This window comes from Meriones unguiculatus, chromosome 9, assembly GCF_030254825.1.
Source record: "Meriones unguiculatus strain TT.TT164.6M chromosome 9, Bangor_MerUng_6.1, whole genome shotgun sequence".
NCBI lineage: Eukaryota > Metazoa > Chordata > Mammalia > Rodentia > Muridae > Meriones > Meriones unguiculatus.
The window spans coordinates 29,562,182-29,581,919 of record NC_083357.1 but is presented as its reverse complement, the minus strand read 5'-3'; the positions used below and the strand labels follow the sequence as shown (position 1 = coordinate 29,581,919).

The 19,738-nt window shown below is 37.1% G+C and overlaps 1 protein-coding gene across 4 annotated transcripts in view; it reads right to left on the bottom strand.

Annotated features, from left to right (window-relative positions):
• Positions 1 to 1,059: 1,059 nt before the first annotated feature.
• Positions 1,060 to 19,738, bottom strand: part of Slc4a7 (solute carrier family 4 member 7) — a 101,485-nt gene continuing 82,806 nt past the window's right edge. For 3 of the 4 annotated variants that reach the window (XM_060390989.1, XM_060390985.1, XM_060390986.1), the window contains 5 exons: positions 19,133 to 19,306; positions 12,639 to 12,770; positions 8,987 to 9,084; positions 6,910 to 7,017; positions 1,060 to 5,001 (listed from right to left, as the gene is read on the bottom strand). In XM_060390989.1, coding sequence (XP_060246972.1) covers positions 4,920 to 5,001; positions 6,910 to 7,017; positions 8,987 to 9,084; positions 12,639 to 12,770; positions 19,133 to 19,306 — 594 coding nt within the window. In that variant the 3' untranslated portion in view covers positions 1,060 to 4,919. The remainder of the gene's footprint in view (positions 5,002 to 6,909; positions 7,018 to 8,986; positions 9,085 to 12,638; positions 12,771 to 19,132; positions 19,307 to 19,738) is intronic. The other variant, XM_060390987.1, reaches the window with a different exon arrangement.

The following is a 19,738-nucleotide window of genomic DNA, read 5'->3' as shown; positions in this document are numbered from 1 at the left end:
GTAAGGACCCAGGCTGTGTGGGGAGGCTTCATGACTCCACAAAGCCAGGCCTGAGCCATGATGTGTATCTTGTCCTACAGTTCAATCCTAGGATACTTTTACCCATTTTTGTTTGTTTCCTTTACCATCTTGAACGAATGTCTACCTAATTACAGCATAAAATAAGCAAAGACACTGGAAAAGTGGCTCAAGTCATTAAGGATAAATGCTGCTCTTGAAGAGAGGATCAGAGTTCTGTTCCCAGCCTGTAACACACACACACACACACACACACACACACACACACACACACACACTCCTGGGGGTGGGGAGCAAGACTGACTCTAAAGTCAATGCAGGGCTTTAAGTGGGCTTTGAAAAGAAAAAAAAAGAAAAAAAAAAAAAGCAGAAGCAGAACAGGTTTTGCAAACACCAGAAACATCTCCATTGCAAGCACAAGTACAGCAGGCCCACCATGAGAACTGACCATGAGGAGAACTCAAACTCAGATCAGACAAGCAGTAAGTAATGAATGAGGAATCCCCTCCTGGTAAACAGCAGTCACAATAGTCCTGTATGTGGTAAATGTGTTAAGGGTAAATTATCTCTCCTAACTGTAACACAACTTTTGCAAAGCTATAAATATTTTTCTTCATCCCACTCCCATGTCTTAATCATCAATTTACAATTTACAATGAGACCCAGAAGGCTCCCTATGTGGAAAATGGGAGCAAAGTCTTACACTGAATAAGAAAACAATCCAAGTCAAAATTATCCAAAAGAGAAATGGGCCTTGAGCAGAGAGGTTAGTTTTAAAATGATAACACACGACATGATACAAGTTTCTAGGTTTCAAACAGAAGGGAAAATTGGACCAGCATTTAAAAGAAACTTTACCTTCAACATTTCCTAGCCATTATAAAATCTTTTTATTTATACTTCTCTTGTTTCTGCCTTCTACAGGAAGGCCCGGGAAGCAGGAAGCAGAATTCACTCAACTTCACTTCCGTCCCAGCCCCTCTCAAGTACAGAAAGACTTGTCATCTTCCTAATAGCAAAGTAAAAACAACAGCCAACAACTTGCTTTGTAAACTTTTATTGCTCTTTCAACTCTCAATAACATCTACAAAAAAATAGTTTGCTCTAACAATTAGGAAATAAATGTGAAAGGCAGGATGGTTCACATTATAGACTCAGGTAGAGACTTGTACTTCATATAGATGAAAAATATCAGGTCTACAATTTGTTTAATTAACTTTGGATTTTATTATAAAAGAAAATACCATTGCAATTATAAATGTCATAAAAATTGTAACTGGGAAATTACACCAAGGTATCAAATATTATATAAATGGACAATAAATTTCAACTTTAATTTAAGCCTAATAAAGTAAACACTGGAAGACACCTTACTACTACAAAGCCAAAAATCTTAAACAAACAAAGGAACACAAGAAAAGCTATAGCACAGAAACAATCAATGTGCAAAAAGATATGATTAAAAACCACAGAACTGGGGCTTAAACTCTAAGTACATACATGTTAAAAAATTTAAAATAATCATCACATGATTCCATTTGACAATTTATTTTCCAGAAAGTTAAAAGAAACTTTACAATTAAAATGATCACATCTTGTGATTGGAACACTATTTTAAAACTTGAATGCAGCTCGACTTTAAATTTACTTTCTAAAGATAAATAAATAGTTGGAATAAATGAACAGTTCATGTATTTGTACTACAAATGATAGTGATGGAACCTACATAAATACATTTCAGACATGTAAGTTACTTAATATAAACATACTTGAATTACAGTGTTCTATTACTGGCTAACATATTCCACACTGAGCACTTTGTCAGGACGCAGATGCAGGGCTGCTGAGCTGTGCACACTGATGGAACCTAACCAGGCAGCCCTGTTGTGATGCCATACTGTGAGAGACCATTCTTCTTTCTGTACAATTCTGAACCTGCCTTTGTGAAAGAAAAGCCAGAAAACTCATACACTCAAGCCAAAACTTCCAGTATGTGGAAGAAATGAACACTTTGTGGATGGAGAAACAAGAGTTAGTGATTCCCAGCAGTAAACAAATCTTTATAAATACATGCATTAGCACACAAAAACAAAAACATTTCATCTTACATGTCTTATAGAAAGCTTGGCAAATCTGAACATCGGTATGCCACAAGTTTTAAAAAAGTTAAGAGAGTTAAGAGTGATTTCATACATGTACACAAACATTCACACAATGTTTTAAAGACCTTGTACTTCACTTTTGCATATCTAATATTATTAAAAATATATATTATAATCACCCCCTTTAGCATCAGGAAGCTAGTTTACTGTTTTCTCAAAAGCTTCTACTTTAGATTGAAATAGCAATAAGAAGGAAGTAACTTTCAGATAGTTAACACCAGGCTTTATTATATTCTTTGTAAACACACATCTATAAATAAATAAAATACGGTGGAGGGAAGAACATCCTGAGGTGGCCCCACGGCCGTGGTGCTCAGTAGCACTAAGCTCCATCTGAAAATCAAGGCATCTACGAAAGTGCAGGGCTGTGTCTCTGAATTACTCTGTAAATGGGTATGTACAAGTTTAATTATTTTGCACCTTGAGGTAAATCAGTACATAGCAATTACTACTGCTCATTTACACCTATTTAAGGCAGCATTTAAAAATCAATATATATACTAAATTATCTCTCTTGCTGTCTTGCAATGAATGTTATTCATGATTGTTATTTTCAAAAATAGCACAAGAAATGTAACCACCTGAAAGCAGCAGTTAATTACCTCTGCTCTTCAGTGGAGTAGTCTTATCAGATCATTTTGTAAGTCAAGTAGTCAAAAGAAAGCAGATGCCATTAGTAACGAAGACCATGGTAAAACATCTTAGATACAAAGTATTCTGTATGTCTTGTTTTTTGTTTGTTTTTCTGGCACTGGATAATAAGATAATTAAATAAGTCACAGGAAAATTATGATACCAGGTAGTTTTCAGTTTAAATTTTAAAATCACTTCCTGTAAAATAAATTAACCCTTTGATGTCCAGACACAAGGAAATGGTGTGAGGAAATTCTCTTGTTTGGATACATCACAGGGGGTGGGGGTTATAATTAGCAGCAAATGGGGACTTTGGAAATCACTATGATGCTGACTGAAGAAGGACCACTTCAGTGGAGGTCACCAATGACCATAAGCACCATGGCAACACTCCCCATCACGTTAAGGAAGTCCAACAGAATTCCTCAGATAGTACCAAATGGTGCCAGCTACTATTTGAACGAGCAGCCTACTATGTGACCTCAGACGAGGGGATTACACTAATTGGTACACAGTTTAGAACGACTGAAAACTACTTCAATCAAATGTGCCAGAAATATCTGCTTTGGGCAATTCTATTCATTTGATCTAAAGATCAATTTCTTAAAACTTTCGTACTTTAGGTTGAAAGGACTAGAGAATATTAGAATTTCCTTAAAACATTCACCCTAATCTTCCTGCTCTATCACCTTCAGTGTTTCTGAAGGAGACTGGGGCTTCTCACTGTTTCCCTGTGTTATCTATCCTCCTGCCTTATCAGAGATTCATGGCTCCAATCATTCTGCCCCACAAGCTGAAATCGTATTTACTTATTCTGTAGAGAGCTGTGTGCCTATAAATTTGCTATATGTTTACAAGACAGCTCAAAAATACTGGAAACCCAAATGTTAACACAGAACAGGAACAATGTCATTGATGTGAACTGCACAAGAAATACCCAACTTCCTTTTAAAATGTAAATATGGCAGTGCTTTATATCAAAGATGTAAAGTTTGTCACCTGCTTTCAGGTAATGAACAGAAACGCAAGTGAGCACCAAAAATCTAAAACAGGAACAATTTACTCTGTATTTGTTACTGTTTCAAATATCCATATAATATTTAAGTATCACATCAATTAGAATAAATAAAAGATTTTAAAAGGAAATTGGGGATAATAACCTATCAAATACATTGTATACAAAAGAGAAAGTAAGCACAGACAATGAAAGGTAACTCTTGTAAAGAAACATGGCTCACAAGCCCACTTGAAAGGGTACTGACTCTTTATTACTACTCATAACAGAGAGATACGTGAACCTGACACTAGACCACTTTAAGTAAAAAATACCAAAGAGAAACAACAGTGGGACTCTGGGCTCCTAGGAAGGTATGAGTAATGGAAAAGCTTTGCTACAAAGATAAAAAAATTTAACTGTAGCAGATGGGCACTTTATAGCTTTTAAAACTCAAAACATTATGACTTGTGTGGTTCTTAAATTAAAAGTCACATATAATTTTTTTTCTTGTCCACCAAAATGGAAGCCCAGATATGGAAGTTTTCTGATTCAAGAATAACCTCTAAGCCATAAAGTTCCTACCTAGAAAGTCTCCACTAATTTATAATCACTTCTATGTTCATCACCTGTGAAGTATGATGGACAGGTACAAGAAGGGAGCCCACAGAGAAGCCAGGACATGTCATTTCCCACAACACGAGCAGACTCCTTATTCTATCTATAAAACACTACCAAAGGGAAACAAAAATCTTTCAAAATTCAGGTAAAAATTTTAAGTATACAGACTAAGTATGTATCCATTAAGGTTGATATGATTGATTGCCACTAACAGATATTTAAGAAAAACAGATTGAATGCAGTTTTCCACATCTTTCTACTGTATAACAAAAAGGCTTTACCCCCAAAAATAAGTATCTGAAGAGTAAAAGCCATGTACCTCGTTTATACCAGACCACTTCACTAATATGGTCTCCACGGTGCTCACAAGAAATGCCCAATGCTACTTCAAAAAGCCCCGTAGTACTATTATTACATATGTGTGTATGTGTGTGTGTGTGTGTGTGTATACAGATAGGCATATATTTCTATATATTCCTTTTGGTTTGACTTTACAATGAAGTCTCAGCATCCATGTATTTTTTTGATGGTTCATCTTCGAAATTTATTGTCACACTCACAGGCTTTTCAGGGCTGTTTAAAAAAAAAAACAATGAGGAAAAATTATTTTTAAAAGAATCAACCCTAAATTCTCAAGTGGTCAACAAGAGGCCTCTACAATATACCTATGAGATGCTTGCTAATACCAATTTACAACTTGCTGCTTTTGTTTCTTCCACAATCTCATACATGAATATTATATTTTTGATCATATTCACCCCCTCACTCTGTTTGAACCCTTCCTTGTTCCCAACATGCCATTTTTTTAGCAAAAGCAAAGGTGGGATGTTGCATTTGCTCTTATGTATTTTGAAGAGAGGGCCAACCCACATGACAAGCTAAGTGTAAAAGACATGTACTAATATTACTACATAGCCTTTATTTTCACCAAAGCAATATTAACGGTCTGAGTCAAGGGTGCTGGCAGAGTATGAACAGGAATTAAAGGTGAAGTTTAAAGAACTGTGAAATCCTATAGTCTGAAAACAGAAGTAAAAAGAAGGGATAGTTGGGCTTAAAAAACTGGAACTCAAGGAATGAAGATATAAAATACACGATGAAGAGTTGGGCATGGTGGTGCACACCTGTAATCCCAACATCGGAAGGCAGAGGCAGGCAGCCGAGGGTACACAGTGAGTTCTAGGAGAACAGAGTAAAACCCTGTTGTAAATATTCAAAAGAAAAGAAAAAGAAAGAAAGAGAAGAGAGAGAGAGAGAAAGAGATAGAAAGAAAGAGAGAGAAGGAAAGAAAGAAGAGAGAAAGAAAGATGAAGAGTAAGTAGAATACAGATTTTATGAAAAAATAAAAAAGGAATGAGTATGTAAACACCTATCACAAGGTAGAGCTCAGAGAGACAGCCGCTAAACAGAACAGGTTAGAAGGTCTCCTGGAGTTTCATGACCTAGTGACTGGAGAGAATAACCAACACTCAGCAAGTTCCCCCCACAAGCCATGTCTGCAGGAAATACTTGTTAAATATGACTAACTCCCCGTAGGGTACCTTGTTTCTTCTGACATAAGAATTAAAGTTCTAATTTTATCAAAATGAGTACCTGAGACTTCAGGACTTGAAGTAAAAGAAGAAAAACCAAAATGGTGTTATATAACAAAAAAATGTAAGGAAAGGCTTAAAGAAGTTCCAATACATGGTCCACTATAAAACTGAGTAGTATTTATTCACATATCTATAAATACACACACATATATATACATATATACACATAGATACATGGTGATAAAAATGGAATCCCTTATATGTGTATGTGTGTATGTATGTTTCTGTGTGTGTATATGAACTAAATTTCTTCTAATTATTACCTTGAGAAGAAAAGTGTAACTTACCCAAAAAGATATGCTAAATAAAACAAATATGCAAACAAGCAAACAACCACACCAGGAAAACAACTGTTTTTCTTTACTCTAGCTATATAATCTATCATGCAGGGTCTTGCTATGTAAACCTGGCTACACTGAACACAAGCCTCAAACTAGGGCCCCTCTTCCTGTCTTTGCCTCCTGAGGGCTGGAAGTATAAGCCATTATGCCTAGTAGTATTAATTTAATTTTTAGTAATTATTATTCTTTCTGTGTATATATATATATATTCTTTCATTTTAATACAATTATATTCAATTGAACCTTTAACTATGAATGTATATTCAATTTATGAATATATATTCACAAAATATATATGCGCTGCTATGCAGAATTTATTTTTATTATAAAATAGCAAAAATTCTCTTTAGAAATATGCAACTGTAAATTCAAAAGTTAGAAAACAATCATCACAACTCGCATCAGAACAAAATTAAGGTAGAAGAAAAGATAGAAGGTAAGGGGGAAGTTATTTTATCCAGCAAGGAAATACATTTAGGTACATTAGATAAATTAATATAAGTGAAAACAGCAACAGTTACAAAAGCATAAATAGTTATAACTACCTCGTGTTAGGTCTGGTTACTTTGGCATTCTCAGTATTCATGGAAAGTGCCTTCCACTGGGCAGTTTTGGCCATTTCATCTGATATGTTAACAACTGATGGGTCAATACTGAAGAACAAATACACTTTGTGGTTAGTATCCAGTACTTGCAAAAGCATTAATATTGTCATTTTTATTAGCATCATAACATATTTTGTTTTCATCAACGTAAAAATTGAGAAAACATTTGGCATGCACTTAAACTAATATCTAACAAAGTGTTATAAACTTAGAATTCTGCAAACAAAGTCTTCACAGAGAACTCCATGTTCCTTAACATCAAAACTAAGAAGGGCTGATTATATTAGCAAAATTCACTTTTAATTCTTCACTGCAGAATTCAATTTGGATTTACCAGTATGCCAGCCAGACCTTCTGATCATTCAGATAACATAAAATCCAATTACCGTGTCTAGATGTCTAAAATAGAGATTTAGTCAAAATTCTTACAACTGATACTCTCATCAAGTAAAAATTCATAAACACTTTTTCTTTTACAAATCATTCTTTTGTTTTTTTGTTTTTTATGCTGGAAAAAAAAACAACTGAAAATGAAGCTCTGAAAAGTTGCAAATTGGTACAGAAAAAAGACTACTAACTTTTCACTAGAAATTCTCAAGTTTTAGTGTCACAGTGTTATTTCATCAGATGTATCAAAACCAAGGGATAGTAATAATGTCCATTTCCATAAAAAAATTAAATGTAACCTTTTGACATTTCTATGAAATATTACAAAATGGCTTCTGAGAGCCTGAATCTAATGATAATTATGCCCATAAATAACATGTGATCAATGTTACTGGTCACAAGAAATATGAATATTCCATAGATAAAATTGCAATACATCTATTAGCCTCCCCCTTTTTTACATAAAGAAAAACAATTCATGAAGACAAGCTACAATCCTACTGGGCCACATGAATGAGGGGGAAAGCATTTAGCCACAGCTAGCAGGAGATAGAGGCTGACACAGCAGACAACCGTCTAAGAACAGTGGGCAACTCAGTGAGATCAGTCTTAGAATAAATAATAGGAAGTGGGTAGATGTGCTGGCTAATTATGCCAACCTGACAGAGCTAAGGTCATTTGAGAGGAGGGAACCTCAACTGAAACAACACCTCCATAAGATCAGGCTGTATGCAAGCCTATGAGGCATTTTTTAAAATTAGTGATTGATGTAGAAGGACTCAGCCTGTTGTAGATGGTGCCATGCCTGGGCGGGTGCCATGTCTGGACTGGTGGTCTTGGGGCCTCTAAGAAAGCATGCTAAATAAGCAAAGAAAACAAGCCAATGAGCCAAAATCTTCCATGGCTTCTGTATCAGCTCCTGCCTTCAGCTTCCTGCCCTGCTTGAGTTCCTGCTCTGACTACCTTTAACAGTGATAAGAAAAAATAAGCAAATAAATCCTTCCCTCCCCAAGTTGCTTTTGGTCATAGTGTTTGCTCATAGCAATAGTAACCCAAAGTAAAAATAGCTGGTGGGCGATGGTCTGCCAAGCATGCACAGAGCCCCAGGTTCAATGCCAGACACTACAAAAAGAAGAAATTAGATCACAGTAAAACAGCAGTGTAAGAGCAGTCATGTTTTAAGTGACTAATACCAGTTCTTTACAAAAATTCCATCTCTGTTCATACTTTATATCATAATTTTTTAGTTAATACTGCAGCTGGGCACGGCAACGCACACCCTTAATCCCAGCACTCTGAAAGTAGAGACAAACAGATCTCTTGTGAATTGAAGGCCCAACTGCTCCACACAGTGAGTTCCAAGCCAATCAGGGCTACACAGCAAAATCCTGCCTAAACAATCAACACACACCATTAAGACTGCAGAGTGGGAGGATAAAGTGAAGGCAAAGCCTGGGAAAAGATTTCACGTTGAAAATGGTGAGCCTTCTAACCTGCCACTGTGTTTACCCTGCAGAAATATCTACTCACCATTATTTCAAAGAAATATTACATGCTTTATCTGTACACTTGACACATGTAAAAAAAAAAAAAAAAGACGCAGTGTGTAAAACCTAAAGCTGTATCTTACCTATATTTTAGGGTTTGAACTGGAATCTGTAGGAGGCTCCCTCTTTCGAATGGAAGATGCACGGTGCCCGCGTCACCCTGAAGCATCCGCTCAGCTTCCTTGAGAGCACAGACATGAAGAAATTACTTCCTCTAAAATAGCCCCAGGAGGGTTTGTTACCAAAAATACCTTAAAGACGCGGAAAGCCAAACTGACAGCATTATTTAAACAATGTAACTGTCCTAACTGAAAACTTCTTTTGGTAATATGAACACACATACTTACAGCATGAAATTAAAAGAACTACTTGCAAAAAATTTATTTCTGAAAATGAATAACCAATGCTGTCTAAAAACAGTCTGACCTACGTCTGAATACTAGTTACCATACATATACAGCAAAGGAGATAAAACTGAAATCTGATGTCTCATCACAGTGCAGAGTGCTCGTCTATGTAAGGCACAATTTCTCAACCTCAGAACAATGACAAAACATACTTTCTTAGGAGAAAATCTGTGAACACAAGACTTTTTCAAGTCCAAATATAACTTGTGCCAGTGGCAGTCCCTCCAGTGGTAATAAAAAGGCATCTCTGAAACTGAAAATGTTCCTTCAAGTTCATCATCCTAGACGAAGAACTCGCTGAATAAAAAACATCAACTAAAATTTTGACCCATTAGTAATAGAGAAAGACACAAAGAAGAATAGGGAAGAGAGTACTCAAACTCATCTCCCTATTACCGGAAACCCCACCATTTCCAAGTGATGATGCATCCATATTTAAAACTGCTACACTAATTTCCCAGCATTCTTTGCAAGTCAGTGGGGAGACCTTGTACAAGCAACTTACTGAATAAAAGTTTTAGAAAGTTTCCCAAAGCAAGATATTCATTTTTGCTTCTCTATTCTCTTCCTACTGCTTCTGTTCTAGCGGTGATATCTGGAGTTTATCAGCTATTCTGATCCAGAAGGTGAATCTGACAATGGAGACTATAGGCTTGATACAAGGAGCAGAATTCTTGAGAAAATCCACACGAGAAAATAGATCCCAGGGCTTTAAAAATACATTTTTTACATTTGTTCTTTAAATTTATATGTTTCTGAACCAACAGAAAAAAAAAAAAGCAAGCAATCTTTCCTAGGATCCTCCTTGTTGTTTAGCTTCTTTAGGCCTGTAGATTTTAGTATGTTTATCCTATATTATACAGCTAATATCCACTTATAAGTGAGTATACACCATGAGTGTCTTCTGCTTCTACTTCTCATTCAGAAGGGAGAACAGGATAGACAACAGAAGCGGTAGACAAGAGGGAACAGGCTGAGAGCCTAACACAGATGTCCTCTAAATGACTCCAACCAGCAGGGGATCAAAGTAGATGCAGAGACTCACAAACAAACTTTAGACAGAGAGTGGGGAGTCTTATGGAAGAAGGGGGATATGAAAGGACCTGGAGGGGATAGGAGCTCCACAAAGAGACCAACAAAGCCAAAAAACAAAACAAAACAAAACAAAACAAAACAACAACAAAAAACAAGGCCCAGGGGGCACTACAGAGACTAATGCACCAACTAAGGACCATGCATGGAGAGGACCTAGACCCTTTTGCTCAGATGTAGCCCATAGACAGCTCAGCCTCCATGTGGGTTCCCTCATAAGGGGAGAAGAGACATGAACTCAGTTGCCTGGTCCTTGATCAAGTCTCCCTGTGGAGAGACTTAGCCAGCCAAAGAGGAAGAGGCTCAAAGCAGTCATCATGGGACCTGATAGGCTAGGTTCAGACAGTCCTAGGGGAGAAGGACTTCCTCTATCAGTAGAATAGGGAAGAGAGATAGCAGAGGAAATAGGAGGGTGGGACTAGGAGGATAGGAGGGAAAGGGCAACAACTGGGATACAAAGTGGATAAACTGTAAAGAATAAAAATAATATAATAAACAACAAACAAAAAAGCAAGTAATCTGACCTGCTTATTTTATATATTTTGCAAATAAGTAATATTCTACATGAAGAAAAATCACCAATAGCTTACATCTTTATGCACTCACTATTTAGGAAATCAAAACTCTATTTTAAAATTAGAACCTCATTCAAATAATTACAGTGACTATCCTAGTTACAATTCTGGTTGAGATGTATACTCTTTTCCTATCTATATTAAATATGTAAGACCATGACACTTAAAATGAGTATCCAGAGCCGGGCATGGTGGCACCTATCTTTAATCCCAGAACACAGGGAGGCAGATCTCTGTGAGGCCTCTTGATCTATAAAGAAGTAAGCCTAGGACAACCAAGGCTACACAGAGAAACACTGTCTCAAAAGCAGACAAACAAACAAACGACAACAACAAAAATACGTAGCCAGGTATGGTAGTGCACAAATGTATCCCAAGCACTCAGAGTAGGGAATGCTGAAGCAGAATGGCCACAAGTTCTAGGCCAGCCTCAGCTATATAGGAAGGACCACCTTAAAAACAAAACAAACAAAACTGCATATCACTCTCACCTGATTTTAAAACAAAATTCTGAATAAGAATTATGTCACCTTGATACAAGCTAGAATTCTAAGAGGAGGGAGCTTCAACTGAGAAAACACCATTATAAAAATCCAGCTGTAGGCAGGTTTGAAGGGCACTTTCTTAGTTAGTGACTGATGGGAAAGGCCCAGTCCTCTGTGAGTGGGAACTGGTAACCAGCACTCCTCCACAGCCTCTGCATGAACTCCTGCCTCCAGGTTTCTGCCCTCACTGCTTTTGATAATAACATGAATGAAATAAGCCCTTTCCTCCTCAAGTTGCTTTTGGTCGTGGTGTTTAATCACAGCAATAGGATCCCTAACTAAGACAGGAATTTTGAGGAAAGTACTACAAACAAACAAACAAACAACAACAACAAGAAAACCAATGTTCAATTTCTACTTCCTACTCAGTAATAGCACAACTGTAGTTTAAAAAAAAACATAAAACAAAATCGAGGGACTTATGCTTGATTATGTTGTTTTTTTTTTTTTTTTTTTACTTGAATGTGTGTTTCTGTGTGTACCATAGAGAACAGAGGTCACTGGTGTCCTGGGCCATCACAGTTTATTGTTTTGATACAGATGTGCTCTCTCACTGAATCTGAACCAGACTATCTAGAAGGCCCTTCCTCTCCAGGGGGCAGTGATTGCAGATACAAACAGACACACCCAGCTGTTTAAATGGTGCCAAGGAAAGGGAACTCAGGTCCTCATGCTTGTATAGCAAATGCTTTTACCTGATAAACCATCTCCCCAGCCCCTAGTAGACTCTAAAACACATCTAAACTTCATTGGTAGATATGTCAGACCAATGAAATACTGTTATTGTGCAAAACATTAACACACTCAGTGGATTTAAGGTTAAATCAGACAAAATTATTATGTGATATTTTAGTACTGCTAAAAGTACATCTAATTCTTACATTTCTTTCAGTTCACAGACTGTGTAGTTTTTTAAGTATTCCCACATGAGATCTACAAAGGGGCAAGATGGGAGAAATGGATAAGAAGCAGTGTTTGGGTAACACTACCTACCTCTTTGCCTCATTTCAGTAAAATGGAATACTTAGCTGCACTCGAGCTTCATAAGGTCCCTTGAGGATGGTAACAGTATTTGCTAAATAGTACACATCATTAAGCCAAAGAATTCCTTTTTACCTCTTTCTCTTTTTTCTTTTTGTCATCTTCTTTCTTCTTCTTACTTTCTGGCATGAGATCATCAAGCCAACTGAGTTCTCTCTTTGTGAAACACAGATCCATGAGCTTGCGCACAAAGACTAGTGCAAGCACCTGAAGAAGATGGGAGAGACAGAAAATACATACATTGAAAAGGGAGAGGAAATGTCTACTAAAGCTTATATACAACAGGAACTGCTGCAGCCATTTTGTTTAAAAATTAGAAACCCCCTTTCACTCCCCTAAACTTAGTTCACATTTACAGGAAAGGGACAGAGTTCTTTATTTTATCTTCCAATTGTGTATACCACAAAGGAACACAATAAAAAAAGGAAGTCATTCTGTCCCTCTCAAAAGAGATTTACATTGTGTAAGTACCTATCATAAAACAGCTTTGGACCTCTCGGACCTTGCATTAGAAAGTCTGTTCTCAGGCCTGAGCGCTAGTTTCTCAGTGAGAAGGGCGCACGTGAACTGCTTTCTGTGATGGCCTGTAGATGTGCATGCTTGCACAGGCTGAGTGGCTCTCCTTTACTCATTCTTGCTATGTCCATCTTTTACTTGCTTCCCTCACTTTAAAACTTGTTCATGAACTTTTTAGAGTGCTACTTAGTGTAGACAGAAAGCTGTGTAGTGCGTTACAAATATTTTCTCCTGGTTTATAATACAACTCTACAACTCAGTTTAAAATACCTCCTATCAGCCAAAACCATTCAGTGGAAAAAAGACAGCATCTTCAACAAATGATGCTGGTCCAACTGGATGTCTACATGCAGAAAAATGAAAATAGATCCATACTTATCACCCTGCACAAAACTAAAGTCCAAGTGGATCAAAGATATCAACATAAAACCAGAGACACTAAATCAGTTAGAAGAAAAAGTGGGTAAGACATTGGAACTCATTGGCACAGTAGACAACTTCCTGAACAGAACACCAACAGCACAGGCTCTAAGAGCAACAATTGATAAATGCGACTTTATGAAGCTGAAAAGCTTTTGTAAAGCAAAGGACATAGTCATCAAAACAAAACGATAGCCTACAGACTGGGAAAGGTTCTTCACCAACCTTATATCTGACAGAGGGCTGATATCCAGAATATTTAAAGAACTAAAGAAGTTAAAAAGCAGCAAATCAAACAATCCAACTAAAAAATGGGGTACAGAGCTAAACAGAGAATTCTCAGTAGAGGAATACAGAATGGCAGAGAAACACTTAAAGAAATACATCCTTAGCCATCAGAGAGATGCAAATCAAAACGATCCTGAGATTTCACCTGACACCCATTAGATTGGCTAAGATCAAAAACTCAAGTGACAACACATGCTGGAGAGGTTGTGGAGAAAGGGGAACCCTTCTGCATTGCTGGTGGGAATGTAAACTTATACAACCACTTTAGAAATCAATCTGGTGCTTTCTCAGACAATTAGGAATAGTGCTTCCTCAAGATCCAGCTATACCATTCCTAGGCATATATCCAAAAGAGGCTCAAATACACAACAAGGACATTTGCTCAACCATGTTTGTAGCAGCTTTATTCGTAATAGCCAGAACCTGGAAACAACCCAGATGTCCCTCGGTTGAGGAATGGATACAGAAATTGTGGTACTTTTACATAGTGGAATACTACTCAGCAATTAAAAACGAGGAAATCATGAAATTTGCAGGCAAATGGTGGGACCTAGAAATGATCATCCTGAGTGAGGTATCCCAAAAGCAGAAAGACACACATGGTATATACTCACTTACATAGTCCTGTAAGATAGGATAAATATACTGAATCTATCCACCTAAAGAAGATAAACAAGAAAGAGGACCCAGGGTACGATGATCAATCCTCACTTAGAAAGACAAATGGGATGGACATTGAATGTAGGAGCAAACAAGTAAGAGGACAGGAGCCTACCACAGTGGGCCTCTAAAAGACTCTACCTAGCAGTGTATCAAAACAGATATTAAGACTCATAACCAAACCTTTGGCAGAATGCAGGGAACCAAAAAAAGGGGGGGGGGAGTTAATACGACCTGGAGAGCACAGGAGTTCCACAAGGACCAAATATATCTACGCATAGGGGTCTTTTATGAGACTGTTTCTACAAACAAGGACCATGTATGGATCCAACCTAGAGCCCCTGCTCAGATGTAGCTGTTGGTAGCTCAGTATCCAAGTGGGTACCCTCATAAGGGGAATAGGGACTGTTTCTGACATGAACTCGATGGCGGACTCTTTGATACCCACCCCCACCCCCCTCAGGAGAAGCAGCCTCGATAGGCCAGAGAGGAGGACTTTGTAGCTAGTCCTGAAGACACCTGATAAACCAGTATCAGATGGAAGGGGAGGAGGTTCTCCCTTACCAGTGGACTTGGAAAAGGGCAGGGAGGAGATGAGGGTGGGAGGATGGGATTGGGAGGGAAAGAGGGAGTGGGATACAGCAGGGATACAAAGTTAGCAAACTGTAACTAATATTAAAAAAAATAAATATTAAAATAAAATACCTCCTATCATAAAAATACACCATGAATAAGGTATTTTTATCCTTCTTTTAACAGAAGGTTTTCCCATCTTCTCTAGAAGTTCTCTTTGAACCACTGGGATGAAGATAAAAATTATACAACATTCCTACTACAACTTCATTCAACCTCTTAAAATTTGAGTCCATTTAGTTTTTAATAAGATATTACATAGCAGGTACTTAATTCTTAACACCATATATTAAACTTTCTGGTGAACAAAATGACCACCTTTCATGACATAATCTGTCCATGGTATTCCCACTGCAATACAGTTACATATCAGGACAAATCTCCAGCCTCATCAGTCTATTTCTCTGGTCTCCTTACTCATTGCTATACCTTTTCCATATTGTGTGGACCTAAAAGTAGTTTTCAAACATTTGGTTGTCCAGACAGTATGATATGAGCACAAAAAAATTAAGTAGACAGAAAAATTCCATTCCTAATTATACTTATCTGATTTCTTATTTTCTGTAGCTTGTAAGTCTTGATTTTTAACAAAAACACAATGTGTGTATATATATATATAATAAAAAATATTTGTACAGTTTGAAATGCATGACAATTATGTACATGTAACCCATACTCACAAGATACACTCTCGCCAACCATGTTTTTAAAATATAACATTTCTCTAATTTTTAAAATTATTGTGCTGTTTCACAACAATACCATCTCCACCCTGAAACACACATTTCAAATAAAACTAGTAAAATTCATGCTTAGCACTACATCCTACCTATAAGCTACTTCAAAGAATGGAGAATTTTATAATACCAAACTTCATTGCCATCTATTGTTAGGGCTTTATGAACTCCTAATACTGCTTTGAGTTCAATTCCATCCCCTATTAAACACAAGTTGAAGCTGCAACCCTGGGTATTTCCATACTTGGAAATAGGGTTTTTGCAGACATAGTTAAAATAATTAAGTTTGACAGGGTGGGGTGGTCTCCTCAAATACTTTGCCTGGCATATTTATAAAATGGTCATGCCATGTACGAACAGAGTCACAGGAAGGAGACGTTGGGACAATTCAGACTGTTGCTACTCTGCTATAGAATAAGGAAACCTGACAAGCAGCTAGGAAGACAGAGGAGGGGCTCCCTGCAGACTTCAGAGAGCGATCCTGCGCTATACCCTCAGTTCACAATTTTAGTCTTTAGAATTTGTGCATAAAAATTTTTGTGGTTTTTTAAGACAAAAGATTGTAAATCTTGATTAAAAAAGTTGTAAAGAAATTGACATAAGGTAGTATTACAAATCTTTTTTTCCCCTAAAACAAAACAAAACAAAAACCTTTTTAATTCTTTTATTTCAGTCTACCCTTAAACATTTTCTGGAGTTTAGCCACTACTGAAAGATTTTAACTTTCCATGATTACCACTACTACTGAGGCAGATACGATCTAATGCTGATGTGTTCCTATCCAGATACTCAAATACAACTGTTACCAGTAAGGTTCTTTAGTCTTTTTCCATTTGATTCTAATTAAAAGGTTGAAAAGGATAATTCTTTTAGATACTGAAGTATCATTATCTGCTTTATTATGATATATGATGCTAAGAAATAATAATGTTGAGCTTATATGCTAGCATTTTTTTTTTCAATGCAGTTTATTCAGGAACCTTGAACAATCCTCAGACCCTGGGGAAAGCCAGCCCACAGCTTAAATAGCCTCTGGGTAGCCAACCCAGGCGTGCCACGTGGGCAATGCAGATAGGTCCACATACATGGAAGCAAGCCAGATCCTCAGCCTTAGCCAAATGTGGAGTTGTTTGTGACAGAGAGCACTCACCATCGGGAAGGTGGAAGGCGGAAACCAGCTCCATCTTTAAGGCATAGCATTCCGCAGCTCTCTACAGTTCCCCCTTTTTGTTTTAGACGCATCAGGCAAGAGTAGAGGTCTGATCTCTGATACTAGAAATAAATTGGGACTTTATATTGATGTTCTTTTAGGTGTCATCTACCCAAAGAGCATCAGACCCGTCCGATACCTTTTTCTCAGAGGCGGGACCTGGGGCATCAACCCGCATGCAATCAGACATGCTCTTCTCTGGGTCGAAAGCGGCTGACCCTGAGTGCAGTGCTTAGCCTCGCATCCTGAGCGTATCATTTTAGCTTTTTATGGTATCCAACCATGCTTGGGGAGAATGTCCTGCTTCAATGGCTGTAAAGGCCTGAATGATCATGGCTGCATCACACTGCTGTGAGACTCTAATCTTATATGCTAGCATTTTAAGTTGATTGTACTTAATCATATAAAAACACCATAGATCTTTCACAACTTCATTAGGTTTTGGTACTGAGATCTTACTAGTGTTTCCTGATTTAAAAAACTTCCAGCTTTTCCTTGGTCCTAGAATCACGATCACTATCCGATCTTTTAATGTTCATCAATCAGAGCCTGCTATTCTCAGCTGCTTTCCTAGTCTCTTCTTGAACATAGGCTATGCCCTGGTTCAACCTTTCTGCTTGGACTACTTGAGAAAATGCATACACAGTACAATAATAACCCCCCTTCCTATAGATCAAGAGGTGGCCACTCATAGTTCCCAAGCCAAACCTGGGCCACCAGCCATTTTTGCAGAGCTCATGGACTAGAAATGGTTTTTATAAACAACTTTTAGAATAATTCTGAGAATAAAGGTTTGTTTTCCTTCTTTATTTCAGTGGCAAGAATCAAACCCAGTCTTTGCACATTCTAGGCAATAGTACTACTGAGTAACACTTCCAACTTTGATAATAAATGCAGTATGATCTAGAACCTGAACTAAGTGAAATGTTCCCTCAGTAAGAGAATGTCATTCTTTAATATAATAGTCCTGCATTAAAAAAAAAGTAAAAATATTTCTTTAATCTTCCCACTAAGAAATTATAGAAATGTACTTCTCCCTTGTATTACTTAAGTACTATAGAATATTCTCCTGACCCACAAAGCCTAAAATATTTACTATCTAGATCTTTACAAAAAAATACTTATTGACCCTTGTGCTCTAGATGTCCAGTGAATTTAATCCATTTGGGTCTCGTGTGCATCTGTGGCTACATCTTTCTTCTTCTTCTTGTGCTTACAGAAGTAACTTATTCTCTCATTTTCTTTTACCCAACTAGGTAAAAACTGGGCCACTACTGATTTTGCTGCATTTATTTTGCCTTCTTGGAAAATAATGCCTATGTGTGGTGCACAACTTTCTTTGAGTACACAATCCTAGCTGTACTAAAAGCTTTAAAAACATATTGTTATGATGGTCTTTCCTTAAGTCCACTGGATTCTTTAACATGACATTTACATAGGGTTTAATTTCCAAATCTGTAACATTACCTTAAAAGCTTCACACTGAAATGTAATTTACCTGTAATCAGGAAGTATTGCTCAACTAGTCTTAATAAATGAGTCTTTTCATGACTTTTGTGGATAAATTAATAATTAGTTTTTGCATAGTACCCATAAAATGACAAATACGACCTATTTGCATAATACTACCTATTTGCAAAAATAATAATACTGAATGATGACGTAATGAGGTATAGTGAGTGTGACTTATTAAAATCCTCTATGGCCTTCATAAGTTTTTAAAACTTATGTTTAACTTCTAGATCTGTCAATTTTTAGAAAAATATATTGCAGAATCCCACTTCAAAGTCATGATGTTTTAGTTGCTTTGCTTTATGCACCTGCCTATCAAATTTGTTCTATGCATGTCCCCAATTCTGGAGTTACATAGAACTATAAAGGCAGAGCTCTATAGCCCAAGGAGTAAAAACTAATAAACAACTTTAGAATATGACACTACTCAGAATGCAAAGTACTAGTTTATAGCTGGAAGTTGATCAACATTTTAAAATAATTAAGATACTTAAAAGAGGCATTTCGTTCCTCAAGATCAATTATAATTTTTAAACTGTTAACATGAAAATAACAATTCCATTATAAATTAGTAACAAAATAAAAAAATTCACCATCATGGGAAAAACTACTGCAGCAGCAGAGGCTTTGATCACCCACAGAAGGACGAGGCAGGTCAGCTGGACGACAGTGAACACGTGCACCTTCCACAGGGGGACGTAGCGGAGGTAGATTAGGTCCGGCTGATGCTTGGCAGGCATCCCAAATAATTTGATACGGTCAAAAAACTACACATGAAATGAAGGAACAGAAAAGAACTTATCAACAAAAAACAATTTCTCTATTTAGGAAATTATAATTTTTAGGGTTTTGTGTGTATGTGTTAAATGAAACTGTAAGTTCTTGGACATGTTCTGATAGTACAGAAGAATGTTTTGAGAAAGAATTTCTGGATCTAAAGAGAAAGAAAAATCAAAGGAAAAAAATCAATGCTGATATACACCTTTAATTCTACCACTAATGAGAAAGGCAGGAACTACTTAAGTCTGAGCCTGGGCAGCTAGCCCACTTTAGTGCGTGCTGCAGCAACTATTCTTGTGGTATTTTGTTAGGCATGTGGCTGCTTTTTGTCCTTGGCCAAAATATCTGCCAGAGGCTAAACTGAAGACGTTATGGATTAACAACTTTGGCAGAGGACATTTCCAGACAGCCTAGTATTG